General features: G+C 42.1%; 1 protein-coding gene across 2 annotated transcripts in view; it reads left to right on the forward strand.

Moving 5' to 3' along the window:
* The window catches only part of LOC134927206 (uncharacterized), a 605,974-nt gene that overhangs the window by 566,354 nt on the left and 19,971 nt on the right, over positions 1 to 19,649 (forward strand). For both annotated transcript variants that reach the window (XM_063921361.1, XM_063921370.1), the window contains exon 20: positions 3,299 to 3,437. In XM_063921361.1, the coding sequence (XP_063777431.1) occupies positions 3,299 to 3,437 (139 nt within the window). The remainder of the gene's footprint in view (positions 1 to 3,298; positions 3,438 to 19,649) is intronic.

Genomic DNA, 19,649 nt, shown 5'->3' on the forward strand with positions numbered 1-19,649 from the left:
GAAAGAGTGGTTTACTAGAATAGATATGTATATGTCAATGGAGGACCTACGGCTGACACCTGAAAACCAAAAGGGATTCACAGCTTCTTGGGTTCCCTGGCTTGATTTCAAGTACTCACAGACATACTTATTGCATATGCACTGAGTACAAATCTCGAACATTGGGTCTTCCTTTCGTAATTTTTTAGTATTCTGTTATTACAAGGAGAATCTTCTCCCGGTTTAATTTGATAAATTGTTATTCCGCACAACACTTTTTCCACCCACCACCTTTCTTTCATGCTTCTCCCTTGTCCTTCTCTGCTCTTCTTTCCTGTCTTATCTCTCCTTTTTCTTGGTTTGTTTGTCATGATGAATAGGCAGGAATTGTGTGTTTTACTGGTCGATTGTTTTATGGGGACCATTGCTTATGATTACTGGATATTAACATATGTCTGATTTATCTTTGCTTGAAACCTGTTGATGTTTTTTATGTATATACATATATATATATATATATATATATATATATATATACAGTATATGTATATACAGGTGCTGTGAAAAAAGGGGCACTGTTCTGTGTGCTGTAATAATAAAGTGGTGCTGTCCTGTGAAATGGAGAACATAAATTTGGAGGAAAAAATAGTGAAAGATCAGGAACCAGTTCCTAGTACTAGTGCTGAAGTTGCTGCTGCCACCAGTCATGACATTGACGATGCAATTCCATCAACGCCATCTGCTAAGGCCAATGCCCAATGTCATAGAGGGCATGTCAAATCCAGTCCTTTGCGAGGAAGATAAATTATGACAGCAGTCACTCTGTTGCAAAGTGGATTACTGAGACCATAACAACTATGCTGGTGCAGTGGGATTTAGACAGTTGATTGACGTACTGGCCCCGGTATAAAATCCTGTCTAGATTCCACTTCACTAGGCAAGCAATTCCCGGACTGTACAGGAACATTAAGAAAAGTGTCCCCAGTGTCCTGAAAAATGCAGTTGTACCCACTGTCCACCTAACCACGCACATGTGGACAAGTGGAGCAGGGCAAACTAAGGACTACATGACTGTGAAAGCCCACTGGGTAGATGTATTGCCTTCCGCAGCAACAACAGCAGCGGCAATAGCAGCATCTCGCAAACGCCAACTTGTTCCTAGGCAGGCTACGCTGTGTATCACCGGTTTCTGTAAGAGGCACACCACTGACAACCTCTTACGGAAACTGAGGGACATCATCGAACAATAGCTTATCCCACTTAGACTCTCCGGGGATTTGTGATATCTGACAACGCCACCAATATTGTGAGAGCATTACATTTGGGCAAATTCCAGCACATCCCATTAATTAATTAGGTGAATTTTTAAAAAAAATGACGGGCGTGCAGGAGATGCTGAAAAAATGTGGGCCACTTTTCGACATTCAGCGACTGCATGCCGAAGACTAGAGCACCAGCAAACACTCTTGAACCTGCCCTGCCATCAGCTGAAGCAAGAGGTAGTAACGAGGTGGAATTCAACCCTCTATATCCTTCAGAGGATGGAGGAGCAGCAAAAGGCCATTCAAGCCTATACATACACCTATGATATAGGCAAAGGAGGGGGAATGCACCTGACTCAAGCCCAGTGGAGAATGATTTCTGTGTTGTCCAAGGTTCTCCAACCCTTCGAACTTGCCACCTATGAAGTCGGTTCAGACACTGCCAGCTTGAGTCAGGTCATTCCCCTCATCAGGCTTTTGGAGAAGCAGCTGGAGAAATTGAAGGAGGAGCTAAGACGGAGCAATTCTGCTAAGTATGTGGGACTTGTGGATGGCGCCCTTCATTCGCATTGCCAGGATTCAAGGGTGGTCAATCTGTTGAAATCAGAGCACTACATTTTGGCCACCGTGCTCGATCCTAGGTTTAAAGCCTACGTTGTATCTTTCTTTCCGGCGGACATAAGTCTGCAGAGGTGCAAAGACCTGCTAGTGAGAAAATTGTCAACTCAAGTGGAATGTGACTTATCAACAGCTCCTCCTTAATTTTCTCCTGCAACTGGGGCTGCGAGGAAAAGAATAAAATTTCCTAGCGGTGATGCAGGGCAGTCAGGAGCGATTGTTGATATCTGGTCCAGACCCAAGGAGCTGCCAACAATTACTGACATGTCTACTGTCACTGCATATGATGCTGTCAGCGTTGAAAGAATGGTGGACGATTATATCAGTGACAGCACCCAGTAGGCATGTCAGACAGTCCGTATGTGTACTGGCAGGAAAAAGAGGCAATTTGGAGACCCTTGCACAAACTGGCTTTATTTTACCTAAGTTGCCGCCCCTCCAGTGTGTACTCCGAAGAGTGTTTAGTGCAGCCGGTAACCTTGTCAGCAATCGGTGTAGGAGGTTACTTTCCAAAAATGTGGAGAAGGTGATGTTCATCAAAATTAATTATAAATTCCTCCAGGAAGACCTTTACCAGCAGTTGCCTCCAGAAAGTACACAGGGACCTGTGATGGTGGATTACAGTGGGGACGAATTAATACTCTGTGAGGATGGGGATGTAAACACTGAAAGGGGTAAGGAATCATAGGATGAGGATGAGGACATCTTGCCTCTGTAGAGCCAGTTTGTGCAAGGAGAGATGAATTGCTTCTTTTTCGTTGGGGGCCAAACGAAGCAATCATTACAGCCACAGTCGTGTGGCAGACCCTGTCGCTGAAATGATTGTTTTGTTAAAGTGTGCATGTCCTAGTGTTTATACAACATAAGGGTGGGTGGGAGGGCCCAAGGACAATTCCATCTTGCACCTCTTTTTTTCCTTGCATTATGTGCTCTTTGGGGCCTACTTTTTAAAACTGCAATCCTGTCTGCCGCTGCAGTGCCACTCCTAGATGTGCCACAGCCTTGTGCCACCCACTTGTGTCGCTTAGCTTAGTCATCCAACCACCTCTGTGCAACATTTTGGCCTAAAAACAATATCGTGAGGTGTGAGGTGTTCAGAATAGACTGGAAATGAGTGAAAATTAATGTTATTGAGGTTAATACTGTAGGAACAAAAAAAAAACAATTTCTGTGATTTTAGCTGTTTTTATGTTTCTTTAAAAAAAAATCCAGATCCAAAACCAAAACCCGAAAGAGTGGTTTTGGAGAAATCAATCCAGATCCAAAACACGAACAGAGATCCTGATCCAAAACACAAAACCCGAAAAAGCGTTCGCCGCACATCTCTAGTTTCAGAGCATAGTACCACATTTGCATCTGTTTTGTACCTATGCATTAAACTGTACACTATATCAGTAACAGTATAATAATATTTGTTATTTTTCTTTTTATTATTTAAGGTACCTGGGTAAGAAAAAACTTCCATTCAGTCAGAAGACAATGAAAAAATATATGGAAAAAAGTCAAAGGAGCAGTCTACAGGACATCATATTGAAACCTAATTTTAAAAAAAGTTCTTTGGAAGAGTCCAAGAAGAGAGTAAGTTCCAAGTTGTACTAATAGTATTTCCCAATTACTTTTTCTTTGCATTTCAACTCTACTTTTGGACTACCTTAGACTTTTTTATGCAGCAATGACAGCCCCTAGCTAAAGTCAATAAAAAGCTTATTATTATTATTATTATTATTATTATTATTATTATTATTATTATAATAATAATAATAATTTTATTTATATAGTGCTTTTTCCAGTAGGACACAAGGCGCTTAACAGATATAATGAATATAATATAGTACTTATAGTATATAGAGAAAGATGGGGAGGTGAGGCAAAGATAAGAGAGACTGACATTTGGGACAGAGATGAGAGAGAGGGACATGGGTGGTGAGGGAGACAGAGAGGAGAGAGGAGAAGACAGGTGGCCGGGGCAAACAGAGCTATTGAAAATGTTAGCTTTAAGGAGCTAGCACATTTCAGGTATCTAAGAAAGTGTTTTACAGCAGTCCAGTGCTCCTTTTCAGGGATGCATGTCTGGACGTGTGTACATTGCAGTGCCAGGGGAACTTTGATAAGGAACTCTGCTCATTACTCTATCACTGCCTCTTATGTTGGACACGTAGCTTTTGTTATACTGTATTTGTACTTTTGTTAATTGGTATACTGACAGGTTTGGGTCCCCCATACTAAATATTTTGAGCATTGCATCAATGTATCCTTGCTGTTAAAATGCCGTAAAACTTTGTACAATCCTCAGATCCAGCAGTTGGGGTACAGGCCTAAGGTCTTTTAGTTTAAATTTGTTACTTAGCAACAATTTCACCCCGACTATAGCTCCCCTCCCCAGCAAGCAAAAAATCATCTACATGTATACATACATGTATAAACAACTATGATCAATAGGCTGTTTTCTTATCATTTGAGCAGTGATCAATTTTAGATTGTACAACGTCAGTTTCTAATAATACACTGTCAAGCGATGTACCAGCAGCAGCCACTTTGCTTTAGCCCATACAATGATTTTTTTAACAGACATACATGTAAATCTTCAGCTAGCTTACCATTTAAGAAGGCTGAGTTAAAAAATAATACATAACAGATATGGCAATGACCATACATTACGTATCTTGCACTGTACTGTATCTTGCCACAGGTGAGAACATTTCCCAATAGTCAATACCTGACTTCTGGGTCTAACCCTTGGCAACAAGTCAGCTTTATAGCAAGCAAGACTTCCATGGGTTTTTAGTTTTTTTACAAAGGAAGCCACTTGTTAAATGTTTTGCATTGACATGAAAGAATCAGGGAGATGAAGGCATGCTTTAATGCAGAGGGGACAGTGCCCAATAAAAGAGAGAGAATCAAGGGGTTCCAACACTGGGAAAACACAAACTTCCACTAAGCCTGGAGAGTAACCCGCATCGAGATAAATTAAATTATGGTATGTATTACAAAATTGGGGTGCCTTCTGTTATGTATGTTATCAACCCCTAACTTGGAGGGATACACATATGTCCATATGAACAGGAAGCTGAAGGCTCAAAAGGTGCTACCAACTGGTTTGAGTAAAGATTAAGTGTCAAATCTCCATAGAGAGGGGAAAGGAAAGAGAAACCAGTTATGACTGGGGTGCACACTACCCATCTAATAAGTTAAAATACAATTTTATTATAGATATATATATATATCCTAAGCAATAATATTGAATAAACTGCCTCAATGCCTGTTTATATGAATTGTTATTTTAAGTCACTATTGTTATTATATTGGGTCGCACAACATATACGCAAAATTGCGAATACGTTGCACAATAGCGATTATCCGCCCCAACGCATTTTTGCTATTTCGTACGCAGTATTACACAAAGTAGGCGTATGCCAAATGAACCCATCACATTACGACAAACCTCATCTTAAAAATACAAACTTCTCGTAGATTTACACATTCTTCTTAAAATTGCACACGCTGTTGCTAAAAAACGCACAGCAATGGGGTTTTTTTAGTTTAATTTCAACACCTTTCAGTTCCAACTCAACAAGCCTTACTCAATTACGAGTCCAATTAGTGTAATGAATGATAATGGTCATGACCAATTAAATCTTCAAAGAATACCTGCATGACACTTTGTAGCCATAATTGTCCATTAACATGTTCTAACATGTTATTTTTAAAATTAGTGAAATAGATGTTGCAAATGAGCCTGCCCTAATGTTAACTTGCTGCTTTTTGTGTAGTGGTGTAGTGTGTGAATAAATGTGTTTACCTGTTTTTAGAAACAATAAGCTCCTAACTGTCCAAAATTGTTTGTTTTTTTGGGGGGCTAAAAAAACTATTCTTAATTTAGGTGTGTGAATTGTTTAAGGTAACCAATTTCTGCTAGGCAATCTGCTGTTCCTTTATTGCATTAATAAACACAACACCCACTTAACTTGAAACAAAATAGTTTATTTGTGAACAGTAATTTTTTTTTTTAAACAAAACCAATATATATATTTTTTTTTTTGTAAAATTGTTCGAGCCGTTCCACGTCGGCCAGCAACGCCCTCAGATTGGCCTTTATACTGGCCAGAATACCAGGCAGGCTTGTGGGATCTCCAATTGCACCATCTGAAATGAAGAGCAAAAATAAACATTACTAACTTACTCACATTACCTATTATACAAGCAAGGCACAAAGCACACTTTAATGGCAAAGTGACTACATCATGGATGTTTGAATGTTAAAACAGTAGCATACCAACACACAAGCATGCTCAGCAATGATTGTTATTGTTAAATAAAAAATTAAAAAACTGTGCCACACCATGGGATACATTTACTAAGATGTGAGTTCTATTTAAGATGGGATGTTGCCCATAGCAACCAATCAGATTCCACATATTATCTTCTAGAAGGTGCTAAATAAATGAGAAGTAGAATCAACATCCCATCTTAAATAGAACTCACATCTTAGTAAATGTAACACCATTGCTGGGATTCATTCACATCTGGAGTGAAGCAGACTTCTCTTTTTTGGGGTTGGCCCTGCATCATCACACTGCATATCAACATCTTCAGAAGGACGCAATATCCTAGCATGCCCACACTCCCTGAAAGCCTGCCTTACTACATAAGGTCAAACAGTTTTTTTATTTTAAAAATAATATTTTTTTGAGTGTAACTTTCACAACACAAATCACTGTGTCCTTAGCTTGCCTAACAAAGTGAAGCATGCGAGTTGAATGTGCAAATATTGGAATACCCAGGCACAAGTGTAAAAGTCCAACAACATACCAAACTCCACTCAGGTCTAACTGTTTTTCTGATAATCTAGCACATATAAACCTTGTTGTCCAGGCAACCCTGTCGACATAATGAGTGTCGACCTAGAGTGGGCAGCCTAAACATTGCAGACGTAGACACTGTACATCTAATGATCCTCACACAAATGTAAATGCAACATCCATACCATGATGAAGAAGACAAACATTTTACCTTGGCACAAGATTGGCCCCAGTACAACACTGCATTTATTAGAATGTGAAGTTAAATTAGGTAACAAATTAAATGTCAATGTGTGTCAACTTACTCTCCTCTGCCACTTGAGCACCTCCCTGAAGTGCCTCCGGGGCCTCTGCTGCCCATTCAGAAGGTGGGGATGGCAGCTGGATGGGGGAAAGAGGCTGGATGGTGGAAGGAGGCTGGATGGGGGAAGGAGTCTGGATGGGGGAAGGAGTCTGGATTGGGGAAAGAGGATGGTAGGGGGAGCTGGTTACAGAGGGTGGGTAAGATTGAGAGGGGGAGGGTGGTGGAGAGGTGGGTTGGGCCACAGAGGGGGGCGGAGAGGTGGGTTGGGCCACAGACGGGGAGGGGGGCAGTTAGGGAGATTGGGAAAGAGAGAGGGAGGGTGGCGGAGAGGTGGGTTGGGCCACAGAGGGGGAGGGGGAAGAGAGGGGCTTTGGGAAAGAGAGGGGGAGTGGGGCGGAGAGGTGGGTTGAGCCACAGAGGGGGAGGGGGGCAGAGAGGGGCTTTGGGAAAGAGAGGGGGAGTGGGGTGGAGAAGGGGATTGGGAAAGAGAGGGGGAGGGGGGCGGAGAGGGGGTTTGGGCCTCAGAAGGGGAGTGGGGTGGAGAAGGGGATTGGGAAAGAGAGGGGGAGGGGGGCGGAGAGGGGGTTTGGGCCACAGAAGGGGAGTGGGGGGAGAAGGGGATTGGGAAAAAGAGGGGGAGGGGGCAGAGAGGGGGCTTGGGCCACAGAAGGGGAGGGGTGCGGAGAAGGGGATTGGGCTGGGCTGAAATTTGGAGGCCTTCCAGCCGCTGCTTGCCATTGTGCTTGCCCTAGAATGACATATGTAATAATTAGGTGGTGCCTAAAAAAAAACCTATCAGCATTTCAAAATTACATTGTTCTGTCCCATGTTAAATACACAGATAAAGTTATTGTGTTCAGCCGACAGCCTGTGTAGCAACTCAGTACAACAACATTAACTTTTTCACAAGCACTGTGCTACACAGTCAGTACTGCAAGCCATAACCACACACAATGTGGAAACTTGTGTCATGTTTGTGCTACAATAGTGTAATTACACAGTCTGCTAATTATCTCACTATAGCGCTTCTTAGTGAAAATGTGCAGTCTTTACATTTAAAGTTTCTGCTACTAATCTGAGTGTAATAAACATATTTAATGTAATGTGTTTAACTTACTGCATCTACGCCGACTGCGAATTTGTTGGTGCAGTTCCGCCAACATCTCCAGCGTGCCGACGGCGGAGGTCACTCCACCGCCGCTCAAGTTGGATTATTGTGTGCCGTGTCTGGGTGTGGGTCCGCAGTATGCGGCAGACCTCCGCGTAGGCCTCGCGCTTAACCCTATTGGGTATAAAGGGCCCTGCGCAGCCTACGCGGCTGTCCATTACCGCTATTAGCACGCGCAGCTCCTGGTGTGTAAAGGCAGCTGCGTGCATGGTGCCAATGGCGTTTTCCATACATGGGCATATATTTATAGTGTGTGGTGGCATTTGATTGGTTGTCATTTTATGGTGTCATCTGTATTAAACTTTATTGATATGTGTGCATTAATGTGCAGGACAGTGTGTACAGTTTGCATCAGCGGAGATTCGCACCCGCGGGGACACACACACACACACACACTTATTATTACAAATTTGTATTCCAAAGTCATGCTTCTAAATTAATAGCATTGTAGGTTTGTAGGATAAAAGCAAAATCAAAAAAACATGACAATGTTTAGATATATGTCTCTAGATATTTCTATAGATACATACACACACACATGTACCATTAATATATGGCTGTAATTCATAAACATATAAGTCTACATATATATATAGAGAGAGAGAGAGAGAGAGAGAGAGAGAGAGAGAGAGAGAGAGAGAGAGAGCACAAAAAATTTTAAAAAAATGAACACACACACATATATTTTTTGGCTATTTTTGGGGTAAGAATAAACACAACTAAGTGTAAAATTCTGTTTACTCACCACATTTTGCAGGAACAATCAGCTACACAAAGTCACAAAGTGTATGTTTTTTAGGATCAGATGTTGTGTCATTTTTATGGTAAACAGATGCACAAGCCAAACATAAAAAAAGAAAAAAGGCTGCTGTTATTGTTGTTCAATAACACAATTACCCAAAATGAACAACTAAAAAATAAAAAAACAGTAATACCATTGTATACAACAATCTTACACAACAAACATGATAAGGAGAACATTACAGATAAATTCTGTACTGAAACACTATAAAATACTCACAAAACACAAGCAACACACTCTGAACTTTACCAAGCTACCTAAATGCCATCAGTCCAAAAAAGTTAACACGTACAGACAGTTTGGGGAGACAAAACAAAATAAAACAAAAAAAAAATACCTGAAATAATCACGCACAATTCGAGCCCTTACAGCATGACCCCGGCGGTTCACACTCCCGCCACGGAATGGCCGGCCAACCCCTGGCTCCTCATCCGGCAATTCCTCCATGTGGGGAAGCTCTACGTGCCTCCTTACAGTGATGTTATGGAGGATAGCGCACAGGACCACAATTTTACTTACCATCTCCGGCGAATACATGATGTCACCACCAGTGCGGTGGAGCACAAGAAAACGCCCTTTAAGAACACCAATCGCGCGCTCCACCAGCTGTCTAGTGGCAGTAAGCGTGGAGTTAAATGCCGGCTGTGGTCCTGGCCTGGGTTTACTGTAAGGAGTCATGAGCCAGGGGGTGCACGGATATCCATGGTCTCCTGTTTGATAATATAAGTAGAGAAAAAGGATATAAGTAACATTAAAGAATGTAATTGAAACAATATGACTGTTCCAATAATCAAAAATTAAAACTCACCCAGTAGCCACATGTCTTGGCCTTCCATCGTTCTTAATCTTTGCCATATCCCTGATTGTCTAATGACATGTGCATCATGGGAGTTCCCAGGGAATTTAGCATTCAGGGACAGGATCTGGAGGGATGGGCCACAAACAACAATTACATTCAGAGAATGAAACAGTTTCCTGTTTCTATAGATTTCTTCATTATGTCTTGGCGCAACAATGGCAACATGTGTCCCATCCCCAATAACGTGTGGGAAGTGACTACCCCCTTCCTGAAATTGCCGCTTCACCACAGCCAGGGCACCAGCATCTAAAGGCATTGTGATAAATTGCTTAACTCAGCTTATAAATGCTTGGCTGACACGCAGCAGGACCTTACTGAACTGTCCCTGCGATATGCCAACCAAGTCACCAACTACATGCTGGTATGATCCAGTGGCCAAAAAATGTAACACAGCAAGGAATTGTGTCAATGCTGGTATTGCTGTAGGATACCTAATGGATTGTTCTAGATCACGCTCTATTATGGAGAGAGAGTGTCTAGGATTAGATGAGCTGGCAGCCTGTATCTGCGCAAAACCACATCATCAGGCATCCCAAAAATGGTGACACGGGTACGGAAAATTGGTGGCCTTGCACGCCTCTGTTGCCTTTGAGGATGAGGAGCCGGTTGAGTTTGGAGGGCTTGCGCCGGTTGGGGTGGAAGTGCTTCCGCAGGTTGGGGTGGGAGGGCTTCCGCTGCCACATGTATGGACATCACAAACTTTAAATGAAGGTAAGAATCATTAAAACACACAATCAATTAACAACACACATTGCCAAAAAATTTAAAAAAGTGTATGGGTGTTCAAACACTTACTGCAGGAGCGTACTCCATATCTTCATGATGAAAATACAGAACAATAAAAAAAAACATTACGCCACAGTTAGCTACGTAGCTACAACATAGGTTACCATCACAAAGAAAAAACAAATTCAAAATACAAACATACCCATATAATTACTGCAACAAGATATGAATTACCTACTAAGTATGAACTAATAATAAAAATTATAAAAACAATACAAAAGGAGTAACATAATAGGCCACTTACCTGCTCAGAAAATAAATGCAAATTTAAGTAGAAACTGGAAATAAAAAATGGCCTACTTTTGGCAAACAAAACAATAGAGACACCTACAAGAGAGAGAAAAGGACAATGAGAATAGCAACACACACACTGTCAGCACTCCCACACCATGCCACCCAGGGACAGGCCACTTACCTGCTCAGAAAATAAATGCAAATTTAAGTAGAAACTGGTAATCAAAGATGGCCTACTTTGGCAAACAAAACAATAGAGACACCTACAAGAGAGAGAAAAGGACAAGGAGAATAGCAACACACACACTGTCAGCACTCCCACACCATGCCACCCAGGTATAGAAAATAAATGCAAATTTAAGTAGAAACTGGAAATAAAAAATGGCCTACTTTGTCAAACAAAACAATAGAGACACCTACAAGAGAGAGAAAAGGACAATGAGAATAGCAACACACACACTGTCAGCACTAGAACGGGCACACTGCAAATTACAGGTAACATAACTATTAGATACTACATGTAAACACAGATAATAAATTAAACATAAAACACCATACAAAATGAACACATTATAAACCACTACAAAGGTGCATTGCACACCCATACATACTCTGTTTTGTAATATACTAACTAATTTTTAATTAAAAAAAAAGTTGTGTTAAATACGCCAACCGCAACACAACAGTAAGAAATGTGCAAGCTAACAAACGCACATTTTTATGCAATATACTGCATTAAAAAATGTGCTATGCACCACGTCCACCTTGCTTCTGTCTTGCTTCTGTATTTTTCACCATACACCCACACACACAGGCTGCAGACAAGGCATTTAAATAGCCAGTACAACAATTACTGGACCTATTTGCATAATTGACACCTGTGCGAATTACCGCAATGGAAATCACACGCAGCTATAAATCACAAGACAGCTGTGCAAACACACATGCCACCAGCAACATGGCTACACATGAGCAGATGGCAGCAGAGATGGACATGGTGCAGCAGCAGATGTCCGCTTTGACAGCTAGGCGCCTAGCGCTGCGGAGACAGATGCTGCAAGCTGCCAGTGCGGATGTTGAAATAGCAGGACCCAGTACTGTTGAAACCCTATCTACTGATACCCAGGAGTTAGGTGTGAATCCTCTACCCGATATAGATACTGGGGAAACTGAGGGCGATTCTGGACTACTATCTCAAACCCAAAGTACACAAGCAGCTAGTGAAGAGGAAGATGGTGAGGAGGGACAGGATGATAGCTCACAGGCTATATCCAAAAAGACTAAGCCTTCACTAAGAGGGAGTTACGTGTTTTGGTCACACAGGCCATGGAAAAAATTCATAGAGGCAGCAAAAACATGGGTGCTGCAACCAAAGATCGAATCTGGAGGGACATCACTGATTCTGTTAATGAAGTCGGCTCAATTGTCCGCACCTCACAGGAAGTTAGAAGACGGTAAGTGTATATTGACACACCATTTTCTGTCCTAATTATTATTACAAACTTAGGTAGATGTGATGTTGCCTATAGCAACCAAATACATAACATGTGTACTATCAATAAAAACAGGTATTCTTAACTTTTATGTCCCTTACCACTAATTCTACTCACATATGTAGTTGGGCCGACTTCAAATCCCGCCTGAAGGGCAAGAGGTCTGCGGAGTCGAATGCCTCGAGGGCAACAGGGGGAGGTCCAGCTGCCACTGTGGAATACACAGATCTTGAGGAGCTGGCGATGGACTGTGTGAGCTACGAGGAGGCGGGTGGGGTGTCTCATATGGACACGGACCTGCCTGAAATAGTTAATCTACATGACTTGCCAGGTAAGTTTACACACATATTCCTAAAATTCTAATTTAGTGGTTACAAAAGTCTAATGTTGATTTTTTTCTTCCCTTTTTCCACTCATTCTTCTATTTGCTTTTAACATAACACAGCACAGGTGGGTGAGCAGGTAGAGTCAGAGGAGGGTTATGTGGCTGAGGCTGAGGTGGGGGGACCTAGTGTCTCTGCCAGTGTGGGACCACAAATTCCATCAGTCCAGATTCCAACTGGCCCCCCCACCCAACCCTCTGCTATCCCGGACATCCTGTCTCAAATTGCCAGGTATGGTGAGAGCCTGAATGATTTTCAGGACAGGATGATCCGGGAAGTAAGCCAGATACCTGTACGGCTCACTGAGCACAGAACCAGTGTGGAGCAAGGTGTAGCTCAACTCTGCCAAGGTCTGGCAGAGATTAGGCAGGGCCAAGAGCAACTCGCCTCCTCGTTCCAACAAATTGACAATTCCATTCTGCAAGGGCTCCAGGACATCGCTGGCTGCCTTGCCCACAGTGGCAGAGAGCCAGCCACATCTGCTCCCTCCCCTCCCTCTGCCCAGGAAGAAGATCCCACTGGGCAGGGCCCTCGAAGGTCACTTCGCAGACCGAGCCATGAAGAACAACATCAGGCGGGGAAAAAGAAGAGAAAGTGATGTCTCTCCAGATGCCCAGCACCCATGTTTGACATGTTGCGTCTATGTTTATTTTTTTGGCTTGTGTGGCCAGAATGTACAACTTCCTCAAGGTGAAAGGGGGTTGTGTTATTTTTGGATTTGTAGCCTGTGAGTTATTTTCCTGTACACTTGAGCCATCTTCCTCTTCCTAGCGTGCTGTGTATGTTAGGGTTGGTGTATTGGGTCCAGAATCAACCTCAGTTCCCCTAAAAGTATCGTCTGGCTGGGGGTTCACAACATATACTTAGTAAATATTATACTTCATATTTTGCCAGTAGATGGGGTTACCATAGTACTGGGTTCTGCTATGTCAAATTTGCCACTGGCAGCTGCTTGCTGCCATGTCCATCTTTGTATGTGATGCTCATTTGTAGCCATGTTGTGTTGCTGCTTTACTTTATTTATTGAAGTAAGAAAATAAATGAAAACACTTTGTGTGTTTTATTAAAGGGTATGCACTCTTGAAAACTGTGCACTGTAAACTTTAACATGGCATATTTACATTTGTGGAACAAACAGAATATTCTTACAAACATTGCATATTATAATGTTAAAAATGTATGCCTTGCACAACACTTAACTGGGCATATTAAAAAAAACAACTTGGAATTGTACTTGGGTTACTAGGGGCAACATGGCATAGTATTAGATATGGAGACATATTTCCCCCCCCCCCCCCCCCCCCCCCCCCCCCAAAAAAAAAGTGTTACTAAGTAACATTAAGTGTAGGCTGCATTATGTCGCTCATGTTATTTGGTATGTTCAAAGGAATATGTCTATGTCGAGAACATTTAGCTGATGTAGTTTATAAGTTGGTTTATTCACACTTGGTTAAATTGCAAAGTATTCAGCAAATAATTTAAACATGCAGTTAACATCAAAGTATTTTACCAAATACTTAAAAGACAGTCATACCTCCCAACATGACCCTCTCCAGGAGGGACAGGATGCTTTGTTCCTGGACTTTTCTCTTAATGTATGATTGCCATCACCTGTGCTGAAACACCTTTCTAATCCATTAACCTGTTCAACACAGGTGTCGGCAATCTTAAATTAAGAGAAAAGTCCAGAAGCAGAGCATTGTGTCCCTCTTGGAGAGGGTCATGTTGGGTGCATTATTTGTGAGTATGTCAGATTTAGACTTGGTAAATGCACATTTATTATGTGGGCATACAATTGCTGTTTGCAGTCATTTGTAACTGCAGTGTTTGGCAAGTAATTGCTGAACAGGTGAATTCATTTGCTAATTAATTGCTAAATAGGGCAGATACACTTGTAACAATACTTCGCAAGTGCTGAGTAGCTGCAGACTTACTCCTCGGCTGCGTTAAGATAGCGAACATTTGTTGTGTACTTTTTACCATCGGCTACGCATTTCTGCTCAAAACACGCCTACTGCCGGTTGCATACTCCCACACTAGCCGCCCACTTTCACGCCCATTTCGTTAGGTAGCGAAGCCGAGCCTCTGCCACGCCTCCGTCACTCCCTGTTTTCGGTGATGTAGTACGAGCTGAATTTCAGTTAGTAATTTTGCACAAGCGTCGTATCGCTCCCTTTGCGCACGCGCATTTCTGCTTTCGCGCATGCGCAGTTTGCAATTTTTTTGCCGTTTGCGATGCTATGAACTGCTGCGATCAACTCGGAATTTGTACAAAAACCTATACTTGTGTTAACTGGATCTCTTACAATATATTGCAGAAGGAAGCATATTGCTTTACATTAGCTCATAAGCTGTTGCATGCGGTTGTAACCATAATGTCCAAGCATTGCAACAATGATTCACTGCCCCTGCTATTCAGGCTTTGAGTATGAGAAGGTATTTCTTATATTGTTACTTAACAGGATAATTGAAACAGTCTTACTAAATATGTAACTGATGTAGTGGACTATGGAACACTACACAGTGTAAATGGACTTGAATAGTAATATTGTATGTGCTGTCTCAACACAGAGAGGACTGATTAGGGTTATATCAACACTTCGATAATGTCAATCTTCAGTATTTAACACGTGCGACTTGAAGTGTCAGAGTATATTAAGTCATGCACGAATATATCACAGTAAAGTTGAATACTATATCCAATAAGCTATTTTGTTATCCCCTACACAGTGTAGTTCCTTTAATGAAGCTGTTTATATTATATTACAGTGTGGGGGATGCCTATTGTATTGAAATACTGTGAACTGCTTTCAGTATTCAAGGGGTATATGAGATACCTGTGTATATGGCTGCTAGAAACAGGGGGTGGTCTTCAGTAAGCCGCCGGCCGGGATCCTGGCGACCAGCATACCGGCGCCAGGATCCCGACCGCTGGCATGCCGACACATATTCTCCCTCTTGGGGGTCCACTTAGCGCTCGCCCAGCTGTCAGTATGCCGGCGGTCAGGATCCCAGCGCCGGTATGCTGGCCCCCGGGATTTTGGCCGCTGGCATACCATACTACACTCAAAACAGGGTATCATAATATACAGTATGTATTTCAGTATTGTATTTTACGGGAGACCACACGCATGCGCAGTGGTGATTGTAAAAAGTGACACCTGGTGGATGATCGCAGGTATTACACGTAAAGGTAACGTCATATGCACTGTGCGCCTCCATGCGATTAGGCGCGCCTCTCTGTGACTAGGCGCGCGTCCCTGTGCCACGGTACGCTGCGTATGCCTGATCGTGACTAACGCCTCAGCCAGTCAAGATAACGGAGGACCCATCTGTACCGTTCCACATATAGGCCCTCATTCCGAGTTGTTCGCTCGCAAGGCGAATGTAGCAGAGTTACACACGCTAAGCCGCCGCCTACTGGGAGTGAATCTTAGCTTCTTAAAATTGCGACCGACGTACGCGCAATATTGCGATTACAAACGAGTTAGCAGTTTCAGAGTAGCTCCAGACTTACTCTGCCTGTGCGATCATTTCAGTGCTTGTCGTTCCTGGTTGACGTCACAAACACACCCAGCGTTCGCCCAGGCACTCCCACCGTTTCCCCGGCCACTCCTGCGTTTTTTCCGGAAACGGTAGCGTTTTCAGCCACACGCCCCTGAAACGCCGTGTATCCGCCCAGTAACACCCATTTCCTGTCAATCACATTACGATCGCCGGAGCGAAGAAAAAGCCGTGAGTAAAAATACTTTCTTCATAGTAAAGTTACTTGGCGCAGTCGCAGTGCGAACATTGCGCATGCGTACTAAGCGGATTTTCACTGCGATGCGATGAAAAATACCGAGCGAACAACTCGGAATGAGGGCCATAAAGTAATACTCAGCAGAAAGTGTGCAGGAAAAAAATGTACTTTTTCCCCAAAAAAATATATATGTGTTGGTGTATCACATATAATATGAATTACCAGTGATTAAATATCACACTGCAAGTTATATCTGCAAAGCAAATCACAGCAGCACTTAGTGTCCGCTAGCCATCCTTTTATATATGTGCGTGAGTATGTCACACTTTGTATGGATATCCGCTGACCATACCATTATAAGTGGATTAACAGTAATAATATATCACACTGCACACCCTTTGATTGTACCTACGAATTGATTCACAGCCACATTTCATGTCCGCTGACCACATAGACAGCATAACAGCAATGTTATTGAATCACATATCATTTTATTCCCTTTCTTATTTGATATTGTTCCCCTACAGCCTCTCATGTTTTGTGGTAATGGGATCTTAGCCCTCAGCACACAAACAGCATGATAACTGATGTGATAAAATCACATCTGCAATTTCCTGCTTTGATGGTACATTTACATATCTAGACATATAATGACATGGGAACACATTGCTATAAAGCCTATGTGAATTTCACTCTTAATGGGCTTCCTCAGGGCACTATATAAACAGCTTCATTAAAGGAACTATTGTATTAACCAAGGTTAAATATCAGGCGCAGATCAGGTTGTTATTCTAATGCTGCTGCTAGACAAACAGGGCTAGTTGATCCTGTTAAACCACAAAAATTACACACAATACAAAATAGCAGCGCTAATAATGAAAAATTCTTACTAAGCAGGTGGATAGGATGAAAGGTTTACATTTCATAAAAACAAACATACAACAATTAATTTAAAATAAATAGATACAGTTGCAAGAAAAAGTATGTGAACCCTTTGGAATTTCCTGGATTTGTGCATAAATTGGTCATAAAATGTGTTCTGATCTTCATTTAAGTCACAACAATAGACAAACACAGTCTGCTGAAACTAATACCACACAAACAATTATATGTTCTCATGTTTTTATTGAACACACCATGTAAACATTCAAAGTGCAGGGTGGACAAAGTATGTCAACTCTTGGATTTAATAACTGGTTGACCCTCCTTTGACAGCAATAACCTCAACCAAACATTTCCTATAGTTATATACTGTATATCAGACCTGCACAATGGTCAGGGGGAATTTTGGACCACTCCTCTCAGTTCAGCAATATTCTTGGTTTGTCTGGTGTGAATCACTCTCTTGAGGTCATGCCACAGCGGGTTGAGGTTAGGACTCTGACTGGGCCACTCCAGAAGGTGTATTTTCTTCTGTTGAAGCCATTCTGTTGTTGATCTACTTCTGTGCTTTGGGTTGTTGTCCTGTTGCATCGCCCAGTTTCTGTTGAACTTCAGTTGGTGGACAGATGGCCTTAAGTTCTCCTGCAAAATGTCTTGATAAACTTGGGAATTAATTTTTCTGTCGATGATAGCAATCTGTCAAGGCCCTGAGGCAGCAAAGCAGCCCCAAACCATGATGCCCCCTCCACCATACTTCACAGTTGGGATGAGGTTTTGATGTTGGTGTGCTGTGCCTTTTTTTTCTCCACATATAGTGTTGTGTGTTCCTTCCAAACAACTCAACTTTGGTTTCATCTGTCCACAGAATATTTTGCCAGTAGTGCTGTGGAACATTCAGGTGCTCTTTTGCAAACTTCAAATGTGCAGCAATGTTTTTTCTGGACAGCAGTGGATTCCTCCCATGAACTCTATTCTTGTTGAGTGTTTTACGTATGGTAGATTTGTCAACAGAGATGTTACCATGTGCCAGAGATTTCTGTAAGTCTTTAGCTGACACTCTAGGATTCTTCTTCACCTCATTGAGCATTCTGCGCTGTGCTCTTGCAGTCATCTTTACAGGATGCCCACTCCTAGGGAGAGTAGCAACAGTGCTGAACTTTCTCCATTTATAGACAATTTGTCTTACCGTGGACTGATGAACATCAAGGCTTCTAGAGATACTTTTGTAACCCTTTCCAGCTTTATGCAAGTCAACAATTTTTAATCGTAGGTCTTCTGAGAGCTCTTTTCTGCGAGGCATGGTTCACATCAGGCAATGCTTCTTGAGAATTGCAAACACAAAACTGGTGTGGGTTTTTTATAGGGCAGGGCATCTTTAACCAACACCTCCAATCTCGTCTCATTGATTGGACTCCAGGTTGGCTGACTCCTCACTCAAATTAGCTCTTGGAGAAGTCATTAGCCTAGGGGTTCACATACTTTGTCCACCCTGCACTGTGAATGTTTACATGGTGTGTTCAATAAAAACATGAGAACATATAATTGTGTGGTATTAGTTTCAGCAGACTGTGTTTGTCTATTGTGACTTGGATGATGATCAACACACATTTTATGACCAATTTATGCACAAATCCAGGAAAATCCAAAGGGTTCACATATTTTTTCTTGCAACTGTAAGATCACCAAACTCAGGCTGCTCAATTTGTAGTCTCCGTTCCTTTTAATATGAACTGGACAGCAGATAGGTGTACAGAATATTTGTTAGGAGCTGATAAAACAGTCCGAATGAACGGTCATTACCATATATGCACCGCTGGAGGCATAGTCCCTTGAAGGAGTCCCTTGTATATGATTGTGATGTCCGGGGTCCTGGGTCCTCACCAGAATACGGTGTTTTTAGTATGGAATGAGGCGTTGAGAGTGACATCCAAAAGTAGATCTGTTCACTAAAAGTTAATTCTGCCAAGTTTATAAAAGGACCAGTGTTGGTCTGGGCACATGAAGAGCAGAAACAAGTTTTGTAAGGGTGACCTGAGATCGCACTGACACGTTACGCTGCAGGTACTGCAGCTTTTTGAAAGGTGACATACAATGTGGCCTAGTAAGGTATTTACACCCTTAATGGCTGTCAATTAGCCAGCACCTGTTCATCCAATCCATCATAATAAATAAATTACCTATTAAAAAACAAATATCTACACTTATATTTATACCTATTGGGATTACAGCACAGACTCAATAGTGACAATGTTAATTTAGAAATCGTTTTTTATTAAAAAGTGTAATCCTTTATTTCAGAAACAGAATTACTTCCAGGTTACAAAGTGTTGATGTAATC

The sequence above is a fragment of the Pseudophryne corroboree genome, chromosome 1, assembly GCF_028390025.1.
Source record: "Pseudophryne corroboree isolate aPseCor3 chromosome 1, aPseCor3.hap2, whole genome shotgun sequence".
Classification (NCBI taxonomy): domain Eukaryota; kingdom Metazoa; phylum Chordata; class Amphibia; order Anura; family Myobatrachidae; genus Pseudophryne; species Pseudophryne corroboree.